Source organism: Stegostoma tigrinum, chromosome 23 (genome assembly GCF_030684315.1).
Source record: "Stegostoma tigrinum isolate sSteTig4 chromosome 23, sSteTig4.hap1, whole genome shotgun sequence".
NCBI classification, from domain to species: Eukaryota; Metazoa; Chordata; class Chondrichthyes; order Orectolobiformes; family Stegostomatidae; genus Stegostoma; species Stegostoma tigrinum.
This window is the reverse complement of record NC_081376.1, coordinates 9,530,494-9,554,199: the sequence shown is the minus strand read 5'-3', so window position 1 is coordinate 9,554,199 and position 23,706 is coordinate 9,530,494. Positions and strand designations below refer to the sequence as shown.

Here is a 23,706-nt window from a genome sequence, read left to right as displayed (position 1 = left end):
CCCTATTCCTCACTTAATCGAATATCGTATTTTTATCAATACATTGCAGGATGTCACCTCTGCATTTGCTGTTTGTTTCCCAGTCTCTATGAATTGTATGAAAGATTAAAGTTCACATTTCATTTCTGCCCATGGAAACATTTTACATTAATAATTACATATTTTACGTTTTTATTCTGACTCATTTGTTTCTCCTTTGTTTCCACTCGCTTTAATTTTTTTTATTAATTCATGGGACAAGGGTATTGCTGGCTGTGGGTCCGGAGTCACATGTAGGACAGACCAGGTAAGGATGGCAGTTTCCTTCCCTAAAGGACACTGGTGAACCAGATGGGTTTTTCTGACAAATGACAATGGATTCACAGTCATCATTAGGCCCTTAATCCCGGATTTGTATTGAATCAAATTCTACTATCTTCCTAGGCAGAATTTGCTTTTATTTTGTTTATCGTTATGTATGAACTTACACTGAATTAAATATTTTAATGCCCTCTTGTTATTTAGGTTGTGTGCCTCAGGAAATATTTCAGCCAAAATCCGCCATCTCTTACATATCTGTTTCAGGTTCATTTGTTAGGATAGTATACGAACAGTGTAACAAACAGATATTGAGTCAGTCTGACTACAGAGTTTTAGAAATGCGGCAAAAAATTAAGTTTTACTTTGTTAGGACTTCTCTCATTCAGTTGCTGAAATATGTTATTTTGTATTTCCTGAAACAGATATACCCCAGTGGGCTACCAGAAAGCCAGATTCAACTGCTGGGGAACATATCGACTGTGTTTAATGTAGCAGACATCAGTCTTTGGAATATCACCGAGGTTGTGACACTTTCTACACTAATGATGCAGAAATTGGAAAGTCCAATGGTAGGGGAAACCAGGAGAATATTAAGTAAAATATTGATCATCTGTTCAACTCAGAATTTTGTTTGCAAGAAAATTTGATATTTGACTCCAGCTAGTTTTGCGAACAGAATTAATGTAACTTGCGCAAGCATTGAGGAAGTAGGGATGCAATGTTTTACTGCAGGCATTGTGTTCCTTTCTAGCCTCAAGGGGTAAACCTGAAAGAGGGCTATTAACCCTCACTTCGGCTGTTTTGTCATTCTGTAGATGACCCTGGTAGACGTTAGGTCTCCTAGGAAATTCTGCAAGTTTTCCTGATGTAGGGGTCATGATATCAGCGATTCTTATTGCCATTTAGAGAACATAACACCAGGATGGGACCAGGAACTGAGTAAAAAGTTAACACTTGACATTTGGATGACACTGGCCGAAATGTTTTGCATCCCCACTGGAATAACATATGAGCTACTCTTACAAGCTGCATGTCTCTAAGACACAGCCTCTTGACCCTGTGAAAACCTTAGGATTTTGGGTGAGTGCAGAAAAGGAGTCGCACTCCTGCCTAACAGCCCATCTGCTGGAGAAGCAAGCCATTTGGAATTTCTGGGATCTGTCCTCACCGGCGTCTGTGTCCTTTTATGATGACATTATTTCCAAAGTTTACCAATATTAATAACAAAATAAAGAGGCTGTTGTTTGCACTCACTTCGCAAACTTGTCATAACCTCAATTTTCAAATTTGCCATAACCTCCAGCATTTCACTTCATTTGGATAATCTAGGAAATACAGCTCTATAGTATGCTTAATGAAGTAGTGAGATTTGAGTATTCTTGCATAAGAAACTATTGTGCAATAAGACAGGATGAAATTGTGATCTTATAAGAGATCCTCTGAGATGGGCAATTCATAATCTGATAGAATTTCATGTTGCATTTGAGAGGTGTGTGGTTAAGTCCAACCCTAAATTTGTAAATTTAAGGCCTATTACATTTGTATAAGGGCTCAGGTAGACTGACGTGCACAATTTAAAAGCTATGATGATAGAAAAGTAACAGCAATCATTTAAAGAAATAATTCACATTTCTAAGAGAATAGACATTCCCTAAGCTATAAATACCCCACTGGAAAAGTGGCTTACGAGAGAATTTTAAGATAATATTAGATTAAAGAAAGATGTTCACAATGTTGTTAGATAAAGTTGTAGGCAGGAGACTGATGATGGTTTTAAAAATCAAAAAGAATGACCAAGAAGTTGATAAAGGGGAGAAATAGAGAAGGAGTGCCCTTCATGGCAACTTCAGCTAACATGGGAATTAGTGCTGCTTTGCACAGTTAATCAACTGTCCAGACAACTGAGCTAACTGACACTCAATGGTAGATTGAAATAGCAAGCAGTTTAGAAACAGATTGCAAGAGGGCTGACATACAGGAATAAGAAAGTTTCATGGAGATATACAAGGCTTTGTGAGAATAATGTGTACGGTTTTGTTCTTATCTAAGGATATATTTACTTTCATTCATATAAATATTCAGTAGATTGATTTATGGCATGACTGGACTGATGAAGTGTAATAGGCCTACATTCCCTGGAGAATGAGAAATGCCCCCATTAAATTGTATAAAATTCTTAAGGACCTTCTTGACAGGATAAGAGCTGAAAGGCTTCTAGTCTTAGTTTTAGAGCCTTGATTTGCTGGATTAGGGGCCCAGCAACTTCAGGAATGACAAAGGGAGATATTTCTTCTGTTAGAGGGTTATGAATGTTTGGAATTCTCTATCCTATAGGTTGTGAATGCTCAGTCACTGACTGAAGTTTTCTTTTAAGCCTACGGCAAACTGACTAGAACACTTAGCCAGGAAATGGATATGGGAAACGGATGGGAAAGTGGAGCTAATTTGCAAGTTCAGCCATGCTGTTACTGAATAACAGAGTGATCTCAAAGGGCATTTGACCTGTTCCTGTTTCTATTTCTTTAATGTCGTTCATCTCTGAGCATGGACTTGAACTGAGCCCAAGCAGAATGATGAAGAATTAATTTCTCCACTGATGTATAACTCAAAATACTCAAAAGTGCAGGAATGACAACAAATTGATATCTCTTCAATTTACATCCCTTCCAACTTTTATTTAGATTGATGTCAATGCAATTTTAGGAAAATATTGAAATTTTATACAGATATATATTTGGGAAAGGCCAGCAATCTCAAAAAATAATGTATACGCTCCACTTGGTAAAATGCCTTCTGAATTGTACTTTAAATTTCCTTTGATAGGTGAAATCTATCATTGAAAGATATCTTCAATTGGGTGGAGTTCTGAATGCTGTTTCTGTAAAAGTTATTGGTGGTCCAAATCTATGCCTTCTGAATGAAAGCCTGTTGGTAACAATTTCAAATTTAACGTAAGTGTTGAATCTTCCTTTTGCGAATTTACTGATCTCACCGTTTTCCATTCATGTTGCAGATTTTACTGAACACAGTCTTACAAGATACTTTACAGTTGGAGTTCAAACTCTAGCTGAGGTTTCAGGGAATTAAGGTGGTGATTAAAGGCTAGATTAAGAAAATGCATAATAATAAATCCTTTAAAATTAGGAAATGATGTGATAAAATGGAGAGGTTTTGGGAGAGAACTGAGATATGGAGACAAGATAGTCTACGATTGATTGCGGAGAAAAGTGGAGAGGATTTTACAATTATCTGATGAAGAGATTTTGAAGTAGAGACATATTTGACTTAAAAGGTTCACTCTGTTTCTTAACCACAGATGATGCCAAACTTGCTGGGTTTCTCCAGCATGTTCTGTTTTTGTTTCTGACTTTCATCACGTGCATTATTTTACTTTTGTTTATATGGAGATTTCACAATTGATCTGAATCAGAATAATGGAAAATGAGAGCCAGGATGTAGGACTAGAGCTAACTTACAAGTAAGAAGGCCATGAGAGCTTTGGAAGATGAGGAGTTTGAAAGCACAATTTGAGACAAAGACTGAGTGTGACATGGTATAGGTACCAACCTGGGAATGTGGTATAGAGGGGGAGGAAGATTCTGCCTTAGATAATTGTTGCACAGCCTCTAGAAGTTGCTGTGTGTTCAAAGGTTTTAATTAGGTCAGCTGATAGGTAATTGCTTGTTGAATATTAAAGATCTAATCCTCGAAATGTGAACAGTAGTTGAAACCTATACTTAAACGTTAATCCACGTGGAATATTTGCAGTGAACACTTGACCAAAAACTCTAAAATTGAAATTGAGTCAGCTAAATGAAACACAATAAAGATTGCAAGGCAGTTTTTGTCTTGCAGCTGTAACTTGTGTATAATAGTGAACACCAATGTGTTCCATGGTAACCAACTCTGCATTTAATGACTGCAGTTCAAAGATTGTGGCTCAGAGTTGATGAAATAGATTTGCTGACACTGCAGTACTTCAAGCAGCTCTTTAGTTACTAGTGCACCTTGTTACAGTAGACAAAACTTCAGATTTGGCCTGTAGCAAGGGAAAGGAGTTGTGACTCTAAATGGGGCATCCAGAAAGTAGCAATGGAGGAGTCTCAGCTCTCGCAATTTCCCAGTAGGTTCAACGTTCTTTGTGAATGAGAATAGGAGACGAGCAAGCAAATTGACCATAGTACAATGGTGCAGTGGGCCATCAAGGTGGAAGTAGTAAATCGATGTGTGATAGGGGACAGTACAGTTAGCGGACAGATCCTGCTTTCTGCAACTGAGTGTGTGAATCCTGAAGGCCGTTTTGTCTGTATGATGCCATAGTTAAGGACTCCTCAGGGAGGAGGAGGCTAGAATGGGATCAGAGAATCCAGTTGTCATGGTCCATTTGGGTACCAAAGATATAAGAAGGACTAAGAAAGAGGCTTTCCTGGGGAGGTGTGAGCAGCCAGGCACAAAATTAAAATGTAGAACCACACAGATGATAATCTACCACCTGAACCATGAGCAAATTGGCATTGCTTAAATATGGTCAGAGAGCTGAACGCGTGATTCAAAGACTGAGTTGGGAGAAATACAGCATTAACGCCAGCACAGTGTAAAGAGAAAGCTGTATCATTGGAATGGACTTCATGTAAAATAAAAAGAAGTGATTGCAGGCATAATGGATGAATTGATTGTAATTTTCGAAACTTCCTGAGATTACGGAAAGGTGTCGGCTGTTTGTAACCCCCATACTTGATGGGGGATAAAGAAAAAAATTACACTCGTTAGTCTAACTAGTCATTGGAAGAAAGGTTAAGAAGGTAGTTACAGATCGTTTAGAAATTATAATGCAATCAGTTAGAGTCAACATTCTTTTATGAAGATGAAATCATGTGAGACAAATGTACTAGAGTTTTTTGAGGACAAGATGAGCAGTGTGGATAAAGGGGAAGCAGTAGATACATCTTTTGGAAATGCAAGTACACTTGATCAAGTTCCTCATAAAGTACTGCTGCACAGGATAAATGAGCACAGAAAGACTAAGGGATTGACTAATGAACAGGAAACAGAGAGCCAGAATAAATGGGTCATTTTAAGTCCCTTAAAAATAGCATCAAGTAATTGCCTGAAGAGGTACATTTTATCTAGGTTTGACAATTTCGATTTTCCCTTGTGTCAACACATTGCAGTGCCTTTGCTGCTTCTGCATTAGAATGTTTTTCAAAATGCCCAACACTTCCTCTTCCTTAATATCGATGCGCCTTAGAATATCAACAGACCCATCTATTAAATTAGCATGATCCATTTCTTCCTCTTTGGCGAATACCGATGTGAAGAAGCATTCTTGAGAAGCAAAACATTCAAAGTTGTATGCCTCAATTTAATTGCGTGGAAATTTTATTAGTCTAAACGATAGTGGTCATTTTTGTTTTAGTTTCTTCAAACAATCTACCAATGAATTCTGCTGGCATCCATATGATGGTATATACTGTATCAAGTCTGCGTGTCCTTGATTGTGTTATACATTGCTTAGGAAGTGGTACCTTAATACATTTGAATTGAAATGTGGAACTTGGTTTAAAAAGCGTGAGCCGAGAATAAAGCCTGATGCTGTAAGTGTTCTTTTGCAGGGATGCAGGAGCACTGGATCTTTCAACGTGTACACAGTCACAGAAAAATCTGTTGTACCACCAAGCATCCTTCGCATTGAGATCTCAGCAAAGCAGCCCTATACCCTACTTTCAACTACTGAGGCCATATCTAGGTAAATGAACAAATGCTTGTGTGTTATTCACCTTTAAGCTTAGAAATAACAATCAACAGCAACTCGTAATGCTTGTAGAGTTCAGATGCATTCCTTTCTCCTCTATTCTACTAGAAGTTGTTATTTGCCTGAAGTGAATGTTAGAAATGTGGGATAGTCGTAGTGCAACACCTTTGGGCCAGAATATCAATGATCAAGTCTTAACTTCTCCAGAGGTGTGTTCTAACTTGCCCCAACAGTTTGATTAAAAAAGAAAACTCAAAATATTGCATAGAAAAGTGTCTTATAAATTTATTTGCCAATATTGACATTACTTTGAGACAATGAGGTTATATATAACATTTTCAGATTTAAAAAAATTCAAATCTTGCTAAGATATTTACATCATTGCTTTATCTATCGATCGATCTACCTATCTATCTGGCAATCTATCTATCTATCTATCCATCCATCTATCTATTTTTTCTTATCTATTGCTATGGAGCCACCCAGCCCTGTGATGAGTCAGGGGTGCTTTGGCAATATGCACTTCCACGTGTATGGTGTAGCCTGGAACTATGGACAGTGATGGAAGACTCATCAAATTCTTTCTGTCACATGTTTGGCCAGCTCTTCCTGCCGTCAATGTTGTGTTAAAAGGATTTGCTAGTTAATACTGAACCTTCTTGCCTGTGTTATGAATGCACCTTGCTTGACCATCAAGTCCTGGAATAGGACTTGAACCCAGAGATTCGGCCTCAAAAACAAGGCACTGGGGCCTGCAACTCTCAATTTCCAGGTGATTTCATTGTAGCATAGAAAACAAATGGGCGGGAGTGGGCCATTCAGTCTTTCGAGTCTGTGCAATATACCGTGACACTGGCTGATCATCCAATTCAGTCCCACTTTCTTCCCATATCCATTGATCCCTTGGCCCTGACAACTGTATCTTACTCCTTTTTGAAAACATTCAATGTATTGGCCTCAATTACTTGCTGTGGTAATGAATTCCACAGGCTCACTACTGTCTAGATGAAGAAATTTCTTCTCAGCTTGGTCTTAAATTACCTATGTTGTAAACAGTGACCCCTGGTTCTGGACTCCCCATTGCCATTGGGAACACCTTCCTGTGTTTGTCCTGTCTAGTCTTGTTGAAATGATCACCTGTGATTCTTTGAAACTCCAGTGAATTTAGTCATAACCGATCCAATCGAAGGAATCAGTTTGGTAAACATTGGTTGCAGTCCCTCCACAGCCAGAACATCTTTCCTCAGATAAGGAGATCAAAATTGTACGCTATACTCCAGGTGAGGTCTCACCAAGGCCCTGCACAATTGCAGCAAGACATCCCTGTTCTATACTCGAACCTTCTTGCTATGAAGACCAACATACCATTTACTTTCTTCATTGCCCACAGTAGCGTGTGCTTACGCTCAGTGGTTGGTGTACTCCACTGCAGTTCTCCCTTTCTTAAACTATCACCACGCAGATGATAATCTGCCGTCCTACTGTTGTTGCTAAAGTAGATACCTTACATTTTTTCGGTATTATATTTCACCTTCCATGCAATTGCCCACTCAAAAACTTGTCCAGATGATGCTCAGAGAGCAGTGTCAGCTGACTCACTGAATTCGATTAAGACTGGGTTAGTCAGATTTTCAGTCGGCAAGGGTTAGGGAGTGGAACTGAGGTCACAATCAGATCAGCCATCATTGTATGCGTGGCAGAGCAGGCTCAAGAGGTTGAATAGCTTTCTCCAGCTTATCTTACATTCCGATATTCTTACGAATGGTATTTCTTTTATTTAAGGTGGTATCCCACAGGGTGATCTTGAGATGCTTGCAAATAACTCAGTAAACATGGATTTTGCAACCTTCATAAGCCTGAATCCTGAGGAAGTGAAGGTATACTTTGCTGATTAAGTTTTGATTGCTGAGGTAGTTTTGACAAGTATTTTAACTACCAGCAAGTTTTTTTTTAATGGGAAAGTGTGTGGATTAATTAAATCTCTATCTGACTCAACCACTCTGTTGGATTGGGGGGGGGAAGTGACTAATAATCACCACAGCTAGGTGATGGGACTGAGATGCTGGAATGTTCTAGAAACTAGCTTGGTGGGGGAGCCCGAGGAAAGATCAACACCTTTCCTAACCTCTTCCAGATTTGATCCTCGTCTGCTGTCAGATTGACTGAATGGTAAAGCCTCTGCATCCTGCTCTCCTCTTGCCTTAAATATAACTACGGTTGAGCACCATTAACATGATTGGGACTCTCCTTTTTAAAATTCATTGATGGGATCTGAGTGTCGCTGGCCAGGCCGGCATTTACTGCTCATTCCTAATTAGCGTTGAGCTCTCTCCTTGAATGGCCGTAGTTTTTGGAGTGTTGGCAATCTGATAGCGTTAACAAGGTGTGGGGCTGGATGAACACAGCAGGCCAAGCAGTATCTTAGGAGCACAAAAGCTGACGTTTCGGGCCTAGACCTTTCTTCAGAAATGGGGGGGGTGGGAAGAGAGTTCTGAAATAAATAGGGATAGAGGGGGAGGCAGACTGAAGATGGATAGAGGAGAAGTTAGGTGGAGAGGAGAGTATAGGTGGGGAGGTAGGGAAGGGATTGGTCAGTCCGGGGAGGATGGACAGGTCAAGGGGGCAGGATGAGGTTAGTAGGTAAGAAATGGAGGTGCGGCTTGAGGTGCGAGGAGGAGATAGGTGAGAGGAAGAACAGGCTGGGGAGGTGGGGACGAGCTGGGCTGGTTTTGGGATGTAGTAGGAGGAGGGGAGATTTTGAAGCTTGTGGAATCCACATTGATACCATTGGGCTGCAGGGTTCCCAAGCGGAATATGAGGTGCTGTTCCTGCAACCTTCAGTGGCATCATTGTGGCACTGCAGGAGGCCCAGGATGGACATATCATCTAAGGAATGGGAGGGGGAATTGAAATGGTTTGCAACTGGGAGGTGCAGTTGTTTATTGCGAACCGAGCATAGGTGTTCTGCAAAGCGGTCCCCAAGCCTCCGCTTGTTTTCCCCAATGTAGAGGAAGCCACAACGGGTACAGCGGATGCAGTGTACCTCATTGGCAGATGTGCAGGTGATGTGAAAAGTCATCTTGGGGCCTGGGACGGAAGTGAGGAAGGAGGTGTGGGGGCAAGTGTAGCACTTCCTGAAGTTACAGGGGAAAGTGCCGGGTGTGGTGGGGTTGGAGGGGAGTGTGGAGCGGACAAGGGAGTCCCGGAGAGAGTGGTCTCTCTGGAAGGCAGACAAGGGTGGGGATGGAAAAATGTCTTTGGTGGTGGGGTCGGATTGTAGACAGCGGAAGTGTCGGAGGATGATGCGTTGTATCCGGAGGTTGGTGGGGTGGTATGTGAGGACGAGGGGGATTCTCTTTTGGCCGTTATTGCGGGGGCGGGGTGTGAGGGATGAGTTGCGAGAAATGCGGGAGATACAGTCGAGGACGTTCTCGACCACTGTGCGGGGTGGGATGTTGCGGTCCTTGAAGAACGAGGACATCTAGGATGTACGGGAGTGGAATGCCTCATCCTGGGCGCAGACAGGGCAGAGGCAAAGGAATTGGGAATAGGGGATGGCATTTTTGCAGGACGTTGGGTGGGAGGAGGTGTATTCTAGGTAGTTGTGAGAGTCTGTGGGCTTGAAATGGACATTGGTTTCTAGCTGGTTGCCTGAGATGGAGACAGAAAGGCCCAGGAAGGTGAGCGATGTGTTGGAGATGGTCCAGGTGAACTTGAGGTTGGGGTGGAAGGTGTTGGTGAAGTGGATGAGCTGTTCGAGCTCCTTGTGGGAGCACGAGGCGGTGCCGATACAGTCATCAATGTAAGGGAGGAAGAGGTGGGGTTCAGGGCCACTGTAGGTGCGGAAGAGGGACTGTTCCACGTAACCTACAAAGAGGCAGGCAAAGCTTGGCCCATGCGGGTACCCATGGTTACCCACTTTGAAGTCTGATCGTGTTATTAGGAAGGGAGTTCGAAAGGCGAGTGGGATAAAATTGGAAAAGAGACAATGTTGGAAGTTCCAGAGAAAAATTATCTCGAGGCACTTTAATTGCCCATCTATTTGATTTCTACTGGTTGGGTAGTTTGATGTTACCAGTCAGGAGCAACTATGCTTTTTCTGGAAGATGCCAATAAAATGCATGTGAAGAAAATTATGCCGTACACACGTTTGGAGATTCTCTAGATGGTGTAAAATTGGCACTTGGAACTGATGTTAATGACATTTTTGTAAATGTGATTCAGTTGTCAGAGGAGAAGTCACATTAAACGTTCCCATTCTCTATTATTTGCATCAAAGCCACATTTTATTCCTGTGAATCTATTTGCTGAAATTACAATGATCAGTCTGAAATGACAATCTCGCTTTTTTCATATGGTTATATATCATCAGTTTTCCTCAGCGTTATGTAAAACTGATTTTCATGAGGCGTGCACTCATACATGTTTATTTATCACGTGTTTAATTGTCTCATTTCAGAACTTAAGTGCCCAGAATCTGATCGACTTACTTGGATATACTGTTCAAGCTCTTCAAAGTGGAGCCAATGAAACTGTGGTGATGGTTTGGGTGAACTCACACTTTCAGTCTGAAGTCCGTAAACTGGGTTTGACTGGAGGAATTCCAGATCCTACTCTAGGTATGTGCGTTGCTTAAAGAAAGTGAAGTACTGCAGACATATTTTCTGTGGGATCACAACCCATAATAATTAGTGAATGTTTGGTCTCTAAGTTATTTTGAATTACACCACTGCATTTTCCTTCATGATTATTATCTTTTCCTAAATCCACTTCTTAAATAATCTAATAATCATAATTTCTAGCTTAAATGCATTTGTTTAGTTTTGTACCTTGTTCTTGCCAGCTTATTCCAGCATCATAAGAATATGTAACTCATTTCTGTTTTCTTTTATATTTTAGAGTCAATATTTTGTGCTGGCAAAGACAGGTAAAGACTAAAACGATTCACGTTACTTTGAAGATAATGATCTCACTGCCAATGCATTTGTTAGTGATTCTTATTGAGAAGATTTTTGGGATATAATCTATTTGACAAATTTGGTCAAAATTAAGTTTCTAAATATTCACCAATTTTTATGCACCTTTATAAAAGTGGGCTGCTATTGTGCTGGCAGAGTTTGGTCACACGTTGTGGAGTGTTCACACTCAGCCTGTGGGCTTAAATTGAGAGAACATATTCATTTTCAACAAAGAGGCTACCAAAATATTAGGGTAACCTGAGTGCCAGCAAAAGCTACTAACATGTCCTTAATGATCAAAGCCTGCAACTACAGAAGGTATCACACCTGTCTGTTTATTTCCTTCCTCCTCACTATCCAGGGCCCCACACACACCTTCCGGGTGAAGGAGCACTTTACCTGCAATTCACACAATTTAGTCCACTGCATTTGCTGCTCACAATGTGGTCTCCTCTACATTGGCAAAATGAACCATAGGCTGGGTGCCTGCTTCGCAGAACATCTACGTTCTATCTGCAAAAAAAAACCCCTGAGCTTCCAGTTGCCTGCGACTTTAACGCGCCGCCTTGTTCCCTGGCCATCATCCCTGTCTCAGGCTTGCTTCTGTGCTGTAGTGAAGCTGAGCGCAAGCTGGAAGAACAGCACTTCATTTTCTGTCTGGGGGGACCTTGCGCTGTTCTGGACTCAATATCAAGTTCCATAACTTTAGGGCTTGAGCTCTCCCAGTCCTTACCCCAAACCCCTCACACAAGGCCTTGTTATCACATAGTCTGCTATTACACACAACGTGTCGTTAGTCACTAACAATCCCCATTAATAGCTGTTCACCCTCCTGGCCAGATTGTTATCCACTCCTTTGCCTGTCTAACTGTCCTTCTGTCTCTTTAGGTTCTATCCCTACCTATTGTTTACTCCTTACCCCCTCCCCTGAACTCATCTTCTGCATATGAACCAACATTTTCCTAGCTACTATCAGCTGAGGGGAAGGGTCACTGGACCCGAAATATTAACTCTGATTTCTCTCCGCAGATGCTGCCAGACCTGCTGAGCTTTTTCAGCAATCTCTGTTTTGGTCCTTAATGACTGATATTGATTCAAAATGAAAACATTTTGTTTGCTGTCATAAGCCAACTTCGTCAACACTATACAACAGTCCATGCAGTTGTCCAATTATACCAATAAAACTATACTTGAAACATTGTCGTTGTGAATGTAATTAAAGTAATAGTTGTGCAACATTTGCATGTAATTTAATCACTTGCAGTTTGAGAACACCACTATTCAGATGTGCCATGATCTATGCTCTAATCAAGCAAAGCTCTGTCACTGGAACTAGAGCTTAATATCATTTGTCTTCAAGTCTCTACAGGGAACTCTCTCTCCTAAAGAGCGGAAATTGCAAATAAGTGTTTAGAGATAGAAGTCCCTGCATTTCACTTAAAATTCTAATACTGAGATGCTCAGAATTTTTACTTTGAGGTAAAAGTATTTTTAAAAAGTGTCCCAATTTATCCTTTTAATTTCCTCCTTACAGTTCGGCTGTTAATAGTTTCCTGAATGATGTTAACCAGAACGAAATCTGCAACTTTAACATTGCAGAATATGCATGTTCTCAGGTAAGGTGTGTCATAATTCAGAATTCAGTTGGAAATGTAGCATCTGAATATGTATTTCGATTTGTGAAGGATGCAAGTGCTTGAAGGTTCATTCCATTGTCCTTTGTTTTATTTTTTGAATCAGGCTGTTTTATTAGTGGGTTAACAGTGCTTAAAAATAATGCACGCAAAAAGGCAGTGTGAGCTGTCATGCAGTCATTCATAAACTTTACTGACAGCAAAACATAGTCTCAATCTTACCCATTGTGTGTATATGTCCAAATTAAAGAAAATTTCCAAAATAATTTGTTCCCATCTCAAAAGTTTGTTCTTGAGCATGATCAACAGTTTCTATAAGATTAAGTCCAATAAATGATCTGTTGACTTTTGATGCAATGACTTACGGTCTGAATGCTGGCCTGACTTTGAAACGTAAGGCCCTGTTTCATTTTTAGTATGTGTTATGGACCAGACCAATCTCCCTCAAAATATATTAACAAGGTAGCCTAGACCCTAACTGTTTCCTATTTTCAAGTGTAAGTGTAAGGCGATATGTTGTGGATAAAATTCAATCAGTCAAACTGCCAGGCTTGAAACAAAACACATTTTATTCATACACTAAGTAAAATACAAACAAAATAAAAATAAAAGAATTGGCTTAATTGTAACTCTATTGAATTGTTTAACAAAATAATATACATTGTGGTTGGTTGGCTTGCTGAGCTGCTTCGTTGTTTTTCCACAGACATTTCATTACCCCACTGGGTAACATCATCAGTGCAGCCTCCAATGAAGCACTGTTAAATACCAGACGGGAAAACGCAACAGCCCTTCCCTGGAGGCTGCACTGATGGTGTTACCCAGCAGGATAATGAAATGGCTGCGGAACGATGAACTAACTCGGTGAACCAACCAACCACAACATCCACAACCCAAGCTACAAATCTGCTCTAAAACCTTGGAAAATATTATATACATAAAGTATTACGATTTAACTATTCTAATATAGTAATAGAGAAACACATCCTTGGCAAAGGCAACTTCAGTAAAATGGATTGTCTCACATGCAATTTGAGAAGCAGGAAGAGAACGGCAGCTTTCGGTTGTGAGAGAGAGAGGATTAAGAGCTTCCACATCGGGCTTGAAGATCCCAGCAACTGGAGAAAGCCACGACTAGAAATCCTGTTTCTGTGGGAGCTTGATACCACGTATTCAGGCTGCTTCTGTCGTTCCAACTTTAAAAAAAACCCAACAACCACAAGCTGTTTACTTTGTTGCCTTTGAGCAGTCTGTTTTCAACGTCTGTCTCAATCTTTCTGTTGTAAAAAAAACGTGGTAACGCACATCTCTTAAAGCCATAGTATCATTGCAGTAAACCTGTTGAATTGATGACCCTTTCTATAGATTGTAGGACGCTGCTAATCTCCATTAATGTACTATTAATATGCTATTAGTATGAATGTTTGATTTACTAAAAGATAAGTAGGATAACACAATAAGAGTGGGTTCTTGATAATAAAATGTGAGGCTGGATGAACACAGCAGGCCCAGCTCCTGAGATGCTGCTGGGCCTGCTGTGTTCATCCAGCCTCACATTTTGTTATCTTGGATTCTCCAGCATCTGCAGTTCCCATTATCACTGATATAAGAGTGGGTTCTTGTTGACAATGAATCTAGCCATGATATCCCATATAATTCTGACAGAAACTAATATTTACAATATGTTAGCAGTACTGGTTTCCAACATTACAAGAGTTGGAAGATCGGCCCATTGCCATCAGTTTTAAGATGGAAAATGCTAATCCTCACTTGAAAGAAAGCAAAGGTGGATCTTTTCAACATCCTTTTGAAAGGGTGCAAGTTGCCATTCACCTTTTGGGGTTAGGTTACAATTCCATCCTCGTGCTCTGCAATGCATCCCTTCACTTATCATTTTAATTGGCAGACGACCTACCCAGTATTTCCCATACCTCGCAGAGATTTGGAGCTGAAAAATGGCTGGGATTGAAGTTTCTCCTTGATCCATTGTCATCAGCACAAGTCATCATGTTTAAGCTGAACAAAGGCCATAGGAAACACCAGGCAATTTCAGGAATCATTGTAGCTGGGTATCCGTCTAGTCTATGGCCCTATTGCTATGAGCCTGTTAGACTTAGGGTGGAAAGGCTTTGAATGTGGCAAAGACTTACGACCCCAGTGAATTTATGGTGAATTTACATTCTGGAACATGCTCAGATTTCAAGAATTCACTGAATTCTGACAATGAGGACTGTTATTTTGAGAGGAAAATAGAAGGTTCAATGAGCGTAGATAAAGCAGTACTTCTTAAACATGTTTACTTGGGAATGGTTTTTTTTTAAAAACAAAATTCGATCATGGGATTGGCTCTGCCTGATTATCAAAGCCCTTATTGCCAGAAAGAAGGTAGTGAGCTAAGTCCTTGAACTATTGCAGTCACTTGTAGTCACTGCTGGATCCATTAGAGAATTTTGTTTTTGTGATGTACTAGATTAATAGTGTTTTGTCTAATGCCTGAATCCATCATAATTCTCAAATCCAATTTCATTGCAGACTGATCTACTGAGGGCACGTATAAACAGCGAAGGTTTATCTTCTATATTTGACTGCTTCACTGGCCCAATGGTTCTGAATACCTCCGATGAAACGGCACTGACTGTTTTCCTTCAGAAATTTGAGGAAACCACAAGGAATGAAGCACTGGAAAAGTTCAACAACAGGGTAAAAAATATTTGCTTGCATGAACTTGACCTCTAATCCCTCGAGGATTGAAGATTTGATTACAGAATATGGAACTGTAAAGCGTAAGAATGGGCACAAAGGTTAACAGTTATGTTTCAACTCCCTCACCTAAGAAGCTACATGTTCTGGAACAATTAGGACTTTCAAGACTTTTTTTTAGTTTTTAGATAAGAGTTTCAATACTTATGGTTAATTGCGGGGGGGGGCGGGGGGGGTGGCAGTGGTAATTGGAATTAAGATACAGGTACACTGTGATCTAATTGAATGGCAGAGCAGGCTCAGTGGGATTGAATAGTCTATTTAATCATTTTTATGTATGCGCAAATGACATATCTAAGTGTAGTTAGTATTATAAAAACCAAAGGAACTGCGGATGCTGTAAATCAGAACCAAAAACAGAAATTGCTGGAAAAGCTCAGCAGGTCTGGCAGCATCTGTGGAGAGAAATCGGAGTTAATGTAATAGAGTTCTGAGGAAGGGTCACTCAACCTGAAATGTTAACTCTGATTTCTCTTCACAGGTGCAGCCGTACGTCTTTCCAGCAATTTCTGATTTTGTAGTTAGTATTATTCCTGAGTTTGCTGCTGAAATGTGCTGCTGTAGTAAGTAGAAGGTAGAATTATGTGACCCAGAAGGAAGCCTTTGGGCTAGTTGTATCTGGACCAGCCTCTGCAGCAGCAATTCAACACTCTTATGCCTGGCCCTGCAATTTTTTTTTCCCCTTCTGATGATAATTCAGTTCTGTTTTGAAACCAAGATGAGTCTGCCTCTGCCACCCCCTCAGACATTCAGATTTTTAACTACCCAAAAGGGAAAATATGTATTGTTTGTCTATAAATCGTGACCCTGAATAAACAGCAGTTTCATAAGTTTACTGCACTCTAACCTTGCGAGCTCTGTAAAGCAATGTGTTAAATGCATGCTGTTAAATACAGAGTGCACCCATCACCTTTTCATGTTGCATCCAAAGTAATGACTACTAGTCAATGATATTTCATTATACTGCAGAGTTTTAACACTCCCCACTAACCAAACTAAGCATATTGCTGATCAGAATAAAATAATAAACAAGGAGCTTTATCATTAACCAGTGTGCTCCAAAGAATTGGTTGTAGCATTAAAAATGACAGATACGCTTGCATAAGGAAAGTTGTTGTATATAGTATAGCTTGTGGCAGGTTAAGTGTGCTTTCGAAGCTTCAAAAAAACCAAAGAACACATGAATACCTTAAGTATGAAATTTGCATTGAAGGAATCATGATTATTTGTCACCATGGTATGGTCTGCTCTGTTTGGACATATTTTAAACTCCTAGACATCTTGGCAACACAGCCTGCATGCTGGGAATGTACCAAACATTACATGTGCTCATGATGTGTCAGGTGAATATAACCCTAAACACATATCTCTGAGCTGAAAGCTTGAGGCCAATGTCCAATGTGAACTTAAACGTATTAGTTGTAAAATGGGGAATCTATTAATATATGTGGTATAAACATGCATTTTTACACCAATAGGCAGAATAATCATATACATCAAGTAAACTTGTAAGCTGTAATTTACACTCATGAATTTCCAGAGAAAATGCAAGAAATATTAAAAGTTATGCGATGAAAGGTGATTTTATAAATAAATAATACGGTAAATAAATGCCTTTTAAGAATTTGGATTCCAAAGTAGTTATACATGGGTGTTGGTCTATTTTTATGAAAGTTTTAATGAGAATTATGTCAGTCTTCCCAAAATGATGACTTTGGAACCAATATGTGTCAGAGAGAGCCAGCGACTGTAAGGATCGCAGAGTGTTAATCCTTCAAGAGCCCCACTCTCATGTCAGCTACTTTCTTGTCATATACCCCTGGAAGCTCTTGCTGTTTGTTTTCACATTTCTTGCCAATTTACATTTAGAACCAGTTTTCTCCCTTTTTGCTGGCTCTTGAGTCACCCCAAACCCCAGGCCTGCCACTAGTTTTCAACAATTAGTATTCAATAGGTTTTGATTGGATACTCTCGTTCACTGCCATTGTTCGTTCTGTTCATCAAAGCCATTCTGTTGACCAGATGATTTTTTTTTTGCTGGATATTATGAACTCTCTTTCAAAATATCTCTCTCTGCTCATCTACTGACTTTCCTATGAGCCTATTCTTCTGGCCTGCTTTGTACAACTCTTTCCCCACACCTCCGTTACTGTCCTTATGTAAGATGAGGACATTGGTTTGAGAACTGTCTTTCTTTCCCGCAACTGAATTTCAAGTTGCACCATGTTGTGATCATTGCCTCCTAATGGATCCTTAAATATGAGGATCTCTTACTTATCCTGTTTCATTGCACACTACTGGATTTAAAATAATCTGTTCCAGTGTTTATTGCATGAAAAATAAATAATAAGTACAATTTTTTCTGAAGAAGGGTCAAGACCCGAAACGCCAGCTTTCCTGCTCCTCTGATGCTGCTTGGCCTGCTGTGTTCATTCAACTCTACACCTTGTTATTTCAGATTCTCCAGCATCAGCAGTTCCTACTATCTCCGTAAATAATCCCTGATGCATTCCACAAATTCATCTTTCATCTTCTGTTTGCTCATTTGATATGTACACAGATTAAAATCATCCATGAGATTTGTAGTGCTTTTCTCAAGTGGCACCATTATTTCTTTGATTTATATTTTGTTCTACATTGAAGCTACACTTCAGGGTCTGTGGACAGCTTACACCTGTGATTTCTTGCTCTTGCTATTCCTGATTTCCACCCAAACTAATTCCACATCATGATCAATTGCACTTGTATCAGTACCCACCATCACACTGAGACTTTCCTTCATTAATACCACTATCCTGCTTCCGTCTCCTTTTCACCCATTTTTTTGGAACATTGAATACTCTTGAATACTGAGTTTGCAGTCCTCGTCTCTTTGCAAACATGTCTCGGTAATTGCTATCAAGCAATATTCATTTATTTCTATTTATGCCATCAACTTTTTAAAAAATTGTACTGTGATATTGGTGCCAGTGGTAATGCTCGCATTTATTACCCGTCCCTAATTGCCCAGAGGGTAGTTAAGTGCTGTGGGCATGGAGTCACATTTAGTCCAAATCACATAAGGCTGACAGATTTCCTTCCTTAAAGGATATTATAGAACTTAACTCTTGATGTTAATTGTCCCTTGCGATTTTCTCTTAGATGTGAGGTTTTGGTATTAGATGATGGGTTACATGAGAACAGCCTTCTCCCTATCCCAGTCTGCTCCCTATCCCACCCTCCACTATTTAAGAAACCCATTCAGCCTCTGGCTTGCACTCACTGTCTCTCTCTCACATGCGCACACACATGCACACAGGCACGCCCATATGTGCACACATACACATGCACTCACATGCGTGCACACTTATACACATGCTTGTACACAGACACACACTTGTTCACAGACACATGCATGTATATTCACACAGACACATACATGCATACAGAGACAAACAAACGCATACACACATGCACCTGCCCATACACACACTTTCATGATCTTGATGTACACTTCTGTGTCAGGTTTGCTGGCTACATCGAAACAAGGCCAAAGACTCAGTATACAAATTATTTCAGGCTTCACCATTCTGGAGCCAGGGGACCCTGCTTCCCAGCATAAGTGAGTCTTTGTCACTACCTAAATACCTCCTGCTTTGGCTCAGCTTCTAAAGCTTTGGAAAGTGCCTTGGGATACTTTTCTAAAGTTAACTACGAGTTATTGTTGTTGATCACAGGGCACAGCTTCCTTGAATGCTTATGTTAGTGAAACAAATTGCTTCTGATGAGAAGAAAAACTCATCAGTTTTGAAATCTTTAAAGAATTTCCTTGACTCGGAATTTGAACACGTCATTGCTTGTTTCAGATGCTGAACACATCATCGATTCCTTTGATGACAAAGATCACGTTCGTGAATGCTCTGTGGGAGATTGTGAAGACCAACGAAAATTTAACCGACCCAGATTTCCTGAGGAAATGGTTCCAGGAGAGATTCAGGCCTTTCATTGCTGGCATTTCTCAGTCAGTGCTGAACCGCCTTCTGATGAGGAACATTACCTGTGATGGTTACCAAGCTGTGTGAGTGTACACTTCTCTATTGCAAAAATCCATCATTGTATAGTCAATGGGAGGAACAACTGTATCATAATGTTTTAACTTATCACTAAGTCACCTACAATATAACTAGTATTTTGTTTTAATACTTGGTCATTCAGATCATTTTTTGTAAATATGAACTCAGACCCCAAACATTGGAATGGTTTAGAGGACCTTTTCAAATGCTGGGGATTTGTCAATCAATAAATCACTCTAAACACTTGGTGTTGTAAATTGAAATCAAGTTCTGCCTAATTTCATTTTAGAATGCTGTTCTGAGGGCATTCAAATAAGTACCATTGTTTAGAATGTTTGTGTTAGTTCAATGATTATTGCCTCATCTGACAATGTGAAATGTATGTGTATAAGAGAAACTCCACTCAGTAAGAAAGGACCCTGAGGTGTCTGTCATTTACCTCTTTCAAAAGAAACTTCTGAAATGCAGGATGTTGATATGCAACCTACTGCTGAAAAATTTGACCTTTTTTGCTCTAAAATGGAACATGGTTCAGTAACTGAAATTTAATGAGTTTTCAAATAGGGTTATGCAGCCCTTTGAAATGTCCATCCCTGTTTCTGTACAAGGATTTAGGATTTCTGTAGATTTGACATCTAATCAAATATTTCTTTCCTGTGTCAGCGTAAAAGGACTCGGTTATGGTCTTAGGGAAATGCCACCGGACACGAGAATGACGGTACTGCAAGAGTGGGTTCTTAACTTCCTCAACACCACAGGTGAGCAGGAATGCCAACTGTGTTTAGACAGTGTGGTGAAAATAATTGTTAGCCAAACCTGCCATTATTTTGAAAAGCTTCTGCTGTATAAGACACAGGACGAGTATGTTCAATATTAAACAGACTGGCCTCGGTCCTCTGGTCCTCATGTAAGAAGAATTTTGAAGAATATTATTAACGTTGCAAATCTACAGCTCAGAAGGACACCATTTTACCCATTCTGTCTCCAGGAACAAAACTGAAGGAGAAACTCAGCAAAACTCGTAGCATCTGTGGAAAGAAAACAGACATTAACATTTTGAACCTAATGACACTCCTTCAGAAAAAAGGTCTTCAGTGTTACATTCCACTGTGTCCCCGGTCCCACACTGGGGCCAGGAATTGTTTATTGCTGAGCGGAAGTGTAGGGATGGACATCATTATGAGCGGGCCACACCTCTCCAGCACCAATGAGAGAGGCTACTAAATTAAATGCTCGTCTGGCAGATTCTCCTTTGCAGTGCTTCCTGGATAGTGGTGCCTTACCATGCCTGACGATGCAGGCAGACTGGAGGCTGTCTGACACGCTAAGTAGCAGGGCTGTTACACTGGCAAAAGCCTGCTGGTAGTAATTTAAGGGAGAGAAGGAGGGGTGGAATCACAGAAAAGAGGGTTGGAGAGTTTCAGTGACAATCCCACCTTTGCCCCAAGTCACACGTAAAATGGGGCAGATGGCAGCTAGTCTGTTTAATAAAGGCAGGAAAGAGGAATGCTACCAGACTCAAAATGTTAATTCTCTTTTCTTTTTGCAGATGCTACCATACCTGAGTTTCTCCAGCAATTTCTGTACCTGTTTCACTCCAGTTAATAGTCCAGAGAGCTGCCACCTCCTGGGAACGCACCATATGGTGATGTCGAGGACATTTATTGACCACTTAATTAGTGGGGCATCTGGAATGCAGCTACCTGGCACCCGTTAGTTTGGGAACCTTAGGACTGACTGGAAAATATAGTCAGAAAATCCAGTCAGAACTCACCTGGAATTTAATCGTTAAGGTGGTAGAGGGTTGGGTATCTCCCTGCTGGTGATCAGTCTGATAAATTGTGTTAGCTGCCTCTCCACATTAGGGTAAATCCTGTTTTATGTGTTTCAATCAGAACGTCCTTTAAGATAGTTTAGGATGAACCCCAGTCAAGAAGAATAAAATTTAATAAATAGCATTGAAGCACTAAATTAGCTGAAATAATCACCAAAACTTTGATTTTATGTACCTGAACCCCAAGGTCCTTTTGTTTTACGACATTACCCAAGGCCCTACCATTAATTGTGTATGTCCTACACCTGTTTGTTTTACCAAAATGAAATACCCCTCAAGAGGAAACATGAAACAGAAAATCTTGTCTCTTGCTTCAGCCTATTTTAACTATTGTGTCATCATTTGCTAGGAATTTAGTAATTGGATAATGAATAGCTGTACCTGTTTAGTTTGGCTTTCAGATATTCAAGACAAGTTATTCTTGTTTGCTCAAGAAGGACAATTGAAAAGTAACTGAATACTTTCTGCTCTTCACAGCATTTTCTCTTAATTGTTACAAAAGCAACAGTTTTATTCAATTCCTGAAGAGGTCAGTCCAGAAGTTCTCCGGCTTTATAACTCTGAAGGATGTATTTATGCTGGTTCCTCCTGACCACGTAGCTGAGGTAATAACAACAAAAAGATTTCTGTTGTGTAAATCCGGTGGATATAACTGTCGATTAATTATTCCAGATCAACATTTGTTCATTGATCTACCTATAGCCAGCATAATAATTTGGCAATTTTCACCATGCTTGTGTTCACATTCCAGTGTTTGTCTTTCTGAATTTGGTCGCCGCTCTACAAACTGAAAAAAAAATCTGTTTTCCATGTCTTTCAATGTCCCGTGAGTGTCCCATAACACTATTTCATGAGCTGAATATGATTACAGCTGGAATTCTAAGCCAGATCTCTTGCCTCTGTGTCAGTATTTGGAAACCAGATCCCTGTTTGACTCAGAGATAACAAGGTGAAGAGCTGGACGAACACAGCAGGCCAAGCAGCATCAGAGGAGCAGGAAAGCTGACGTTCTGGGCCTCGACCCTTCTTCAGAAATGAGGGAGGGGAAAGGGATTCTGATAAATAGGGAGAGAGGGGGAGGCAGGTAGAAAATGGATAGAGGAGAAGATAGGTGGAGAGGAGACAGACAGGTCATAGAGGCGGGGATGGAGCCAGTAAAGGTGAGTGTGGGTGGGGAGTTAGGGAGGGGATAGGTCAGTTCAGGGAGGATGGACAGGTCAAGGGGATGGGATGAGGCTGGTAGGTAGGAGATGGGTGTGGGGCTTGAGGTGGGAGGAGCGGATTGGTGGGAGGAAGAACAGGTTAGGGAGGTGGGGACGAGCTGGGCTGGTTTTGGGATGTGGTAGGCAGAGGGGAGATCTTGAAGCTTGTGAAGTCCATATTGATATCGTTGGGCTGCAGAGTTCCCAAACAGAATGGGAGTTGCTGTTCCTGCAACCTTCGGGTAGCATCGTTGTGGCACTGCAGGAGGTCCAGGATGGACATGTCGTCTAAGGAGTGGGAGGGGAATTTGAAATTGTTCGTGATTGGGAGGTGCAGTTGTTTAGTGCAAAGCGAGTGTAGGTGTTCCGTAAAGCTGTTCCGAAGCCTCTGCTTGGTTTCCCTGATGTAGAGGAAGCCACAATGGGAACAGTGGATGCAGTATACGGCATTAACAGGTGTGCAGGTGAACATCTACATGGTGTGGAAATTCTTCTTGGGGCCTGGGATGTGGGTGAGGGGGGAGGTGTAGGGGCAGGTGTAGCACTTCCTGCGGTTGCAGGGGAAAGTGTCAGGGGTGGTGGGGCTGGAGGGGAGTGTGGAGTGGCTAACGGAGTCACGGAGAGAGTGGTCCCTCCAGAAAGCAGATAAGGGTGGTGAGGGAAAAACGTCTTTGATAGTGGGCTCATCCTGCCCCCTTGACCTTTTATCCATCTTCAATCTGCCTCCCCCTCTCTCTCTTTATTTCAGAACCCCCTTCCCCTCCCCCATTTCTGAAGATGGGTCTAGGCCTGAAATGTCAGCTTTCCTGTTCCTCTGATGCTGCTTGGCCTGCTGTGTTCATCCAGCTCTATACTTTGTTATCTCGGATTCTCCAGTATCTGCAGTTCCTACTATCTCCTGTCTGACTCAATTAGGAACACTACCTCTAGAATAAACGTTCACACCATTAAAAAAAAGTCACAAAATTCTATTAATTATAGTTTGTTGTTAAAATTATGATCTGGAGGTGCTGTTGTTGGACTGGGATGGACAAGCTTAGAAATCACATGACGTCAGGTTATAGTCCAACAGGTTTATTTGAGATCACAAGCTATCATAGCACTGATTCTTCATCGGTGAAATTATAACAAAATTATGCGATCCTTTTAATTGACTTTCCTGGAGTTGATCCATAAACGATTTCAGAGATTCTGTACCTATTTAAGAAAAATAG

At 40.7% G+C, this 23,706-nt stretch overlaps 1 protein-coding gene across 1 annotated transcript in view; it reads left to right on the top strand.

Moving 5' to 3' along the window:
* Positions 1-23,706, top strand: part of LOC125462409 (uncharacterized) — a 320,685-nt gene that overhangs the window by 74,328 nt on the left and 222,651 nt on the right. The window contains exons 36-46 of the mRNA XM_059654215.1: positions 723-869; positions 3,124-3,251; positions 5,913-6,046; positions 7,835-7,929; positions 10,512-10,671; positions 10,952-10,979; positions 12,545-12,626; positions 15,177-15,344; positions 19,250-19,461; positions 20,120-20,214; positions 21,768-21,895. Coding sequence (XP_059510198.1) covers positions 723-869; positions 3,124-3,251; positions 5,913-6,046; positions 7,835-7,929; positions 10,512-10,671; positions 10,952-10,979; positions 12,545-12,626; positions 15,177-15,344; positions 19,250-19,461; positions 20,120-20,214; positions 21,768-21,895 — 1,377 coding nt within the window. The remainder of the gene's footprint in view (positions 1-722; positions 870-3,123; positions 3,252-5,912; positions 6,047-7,834; positions 7,930-10,511; positions 10,672-10,951; positions 10,980-12,544; positions 12,627-15,176; positions 15,345-19,249; positions 19,462-20,119; positions 20,215-21,767; positions 21,896-23,706) is intronic.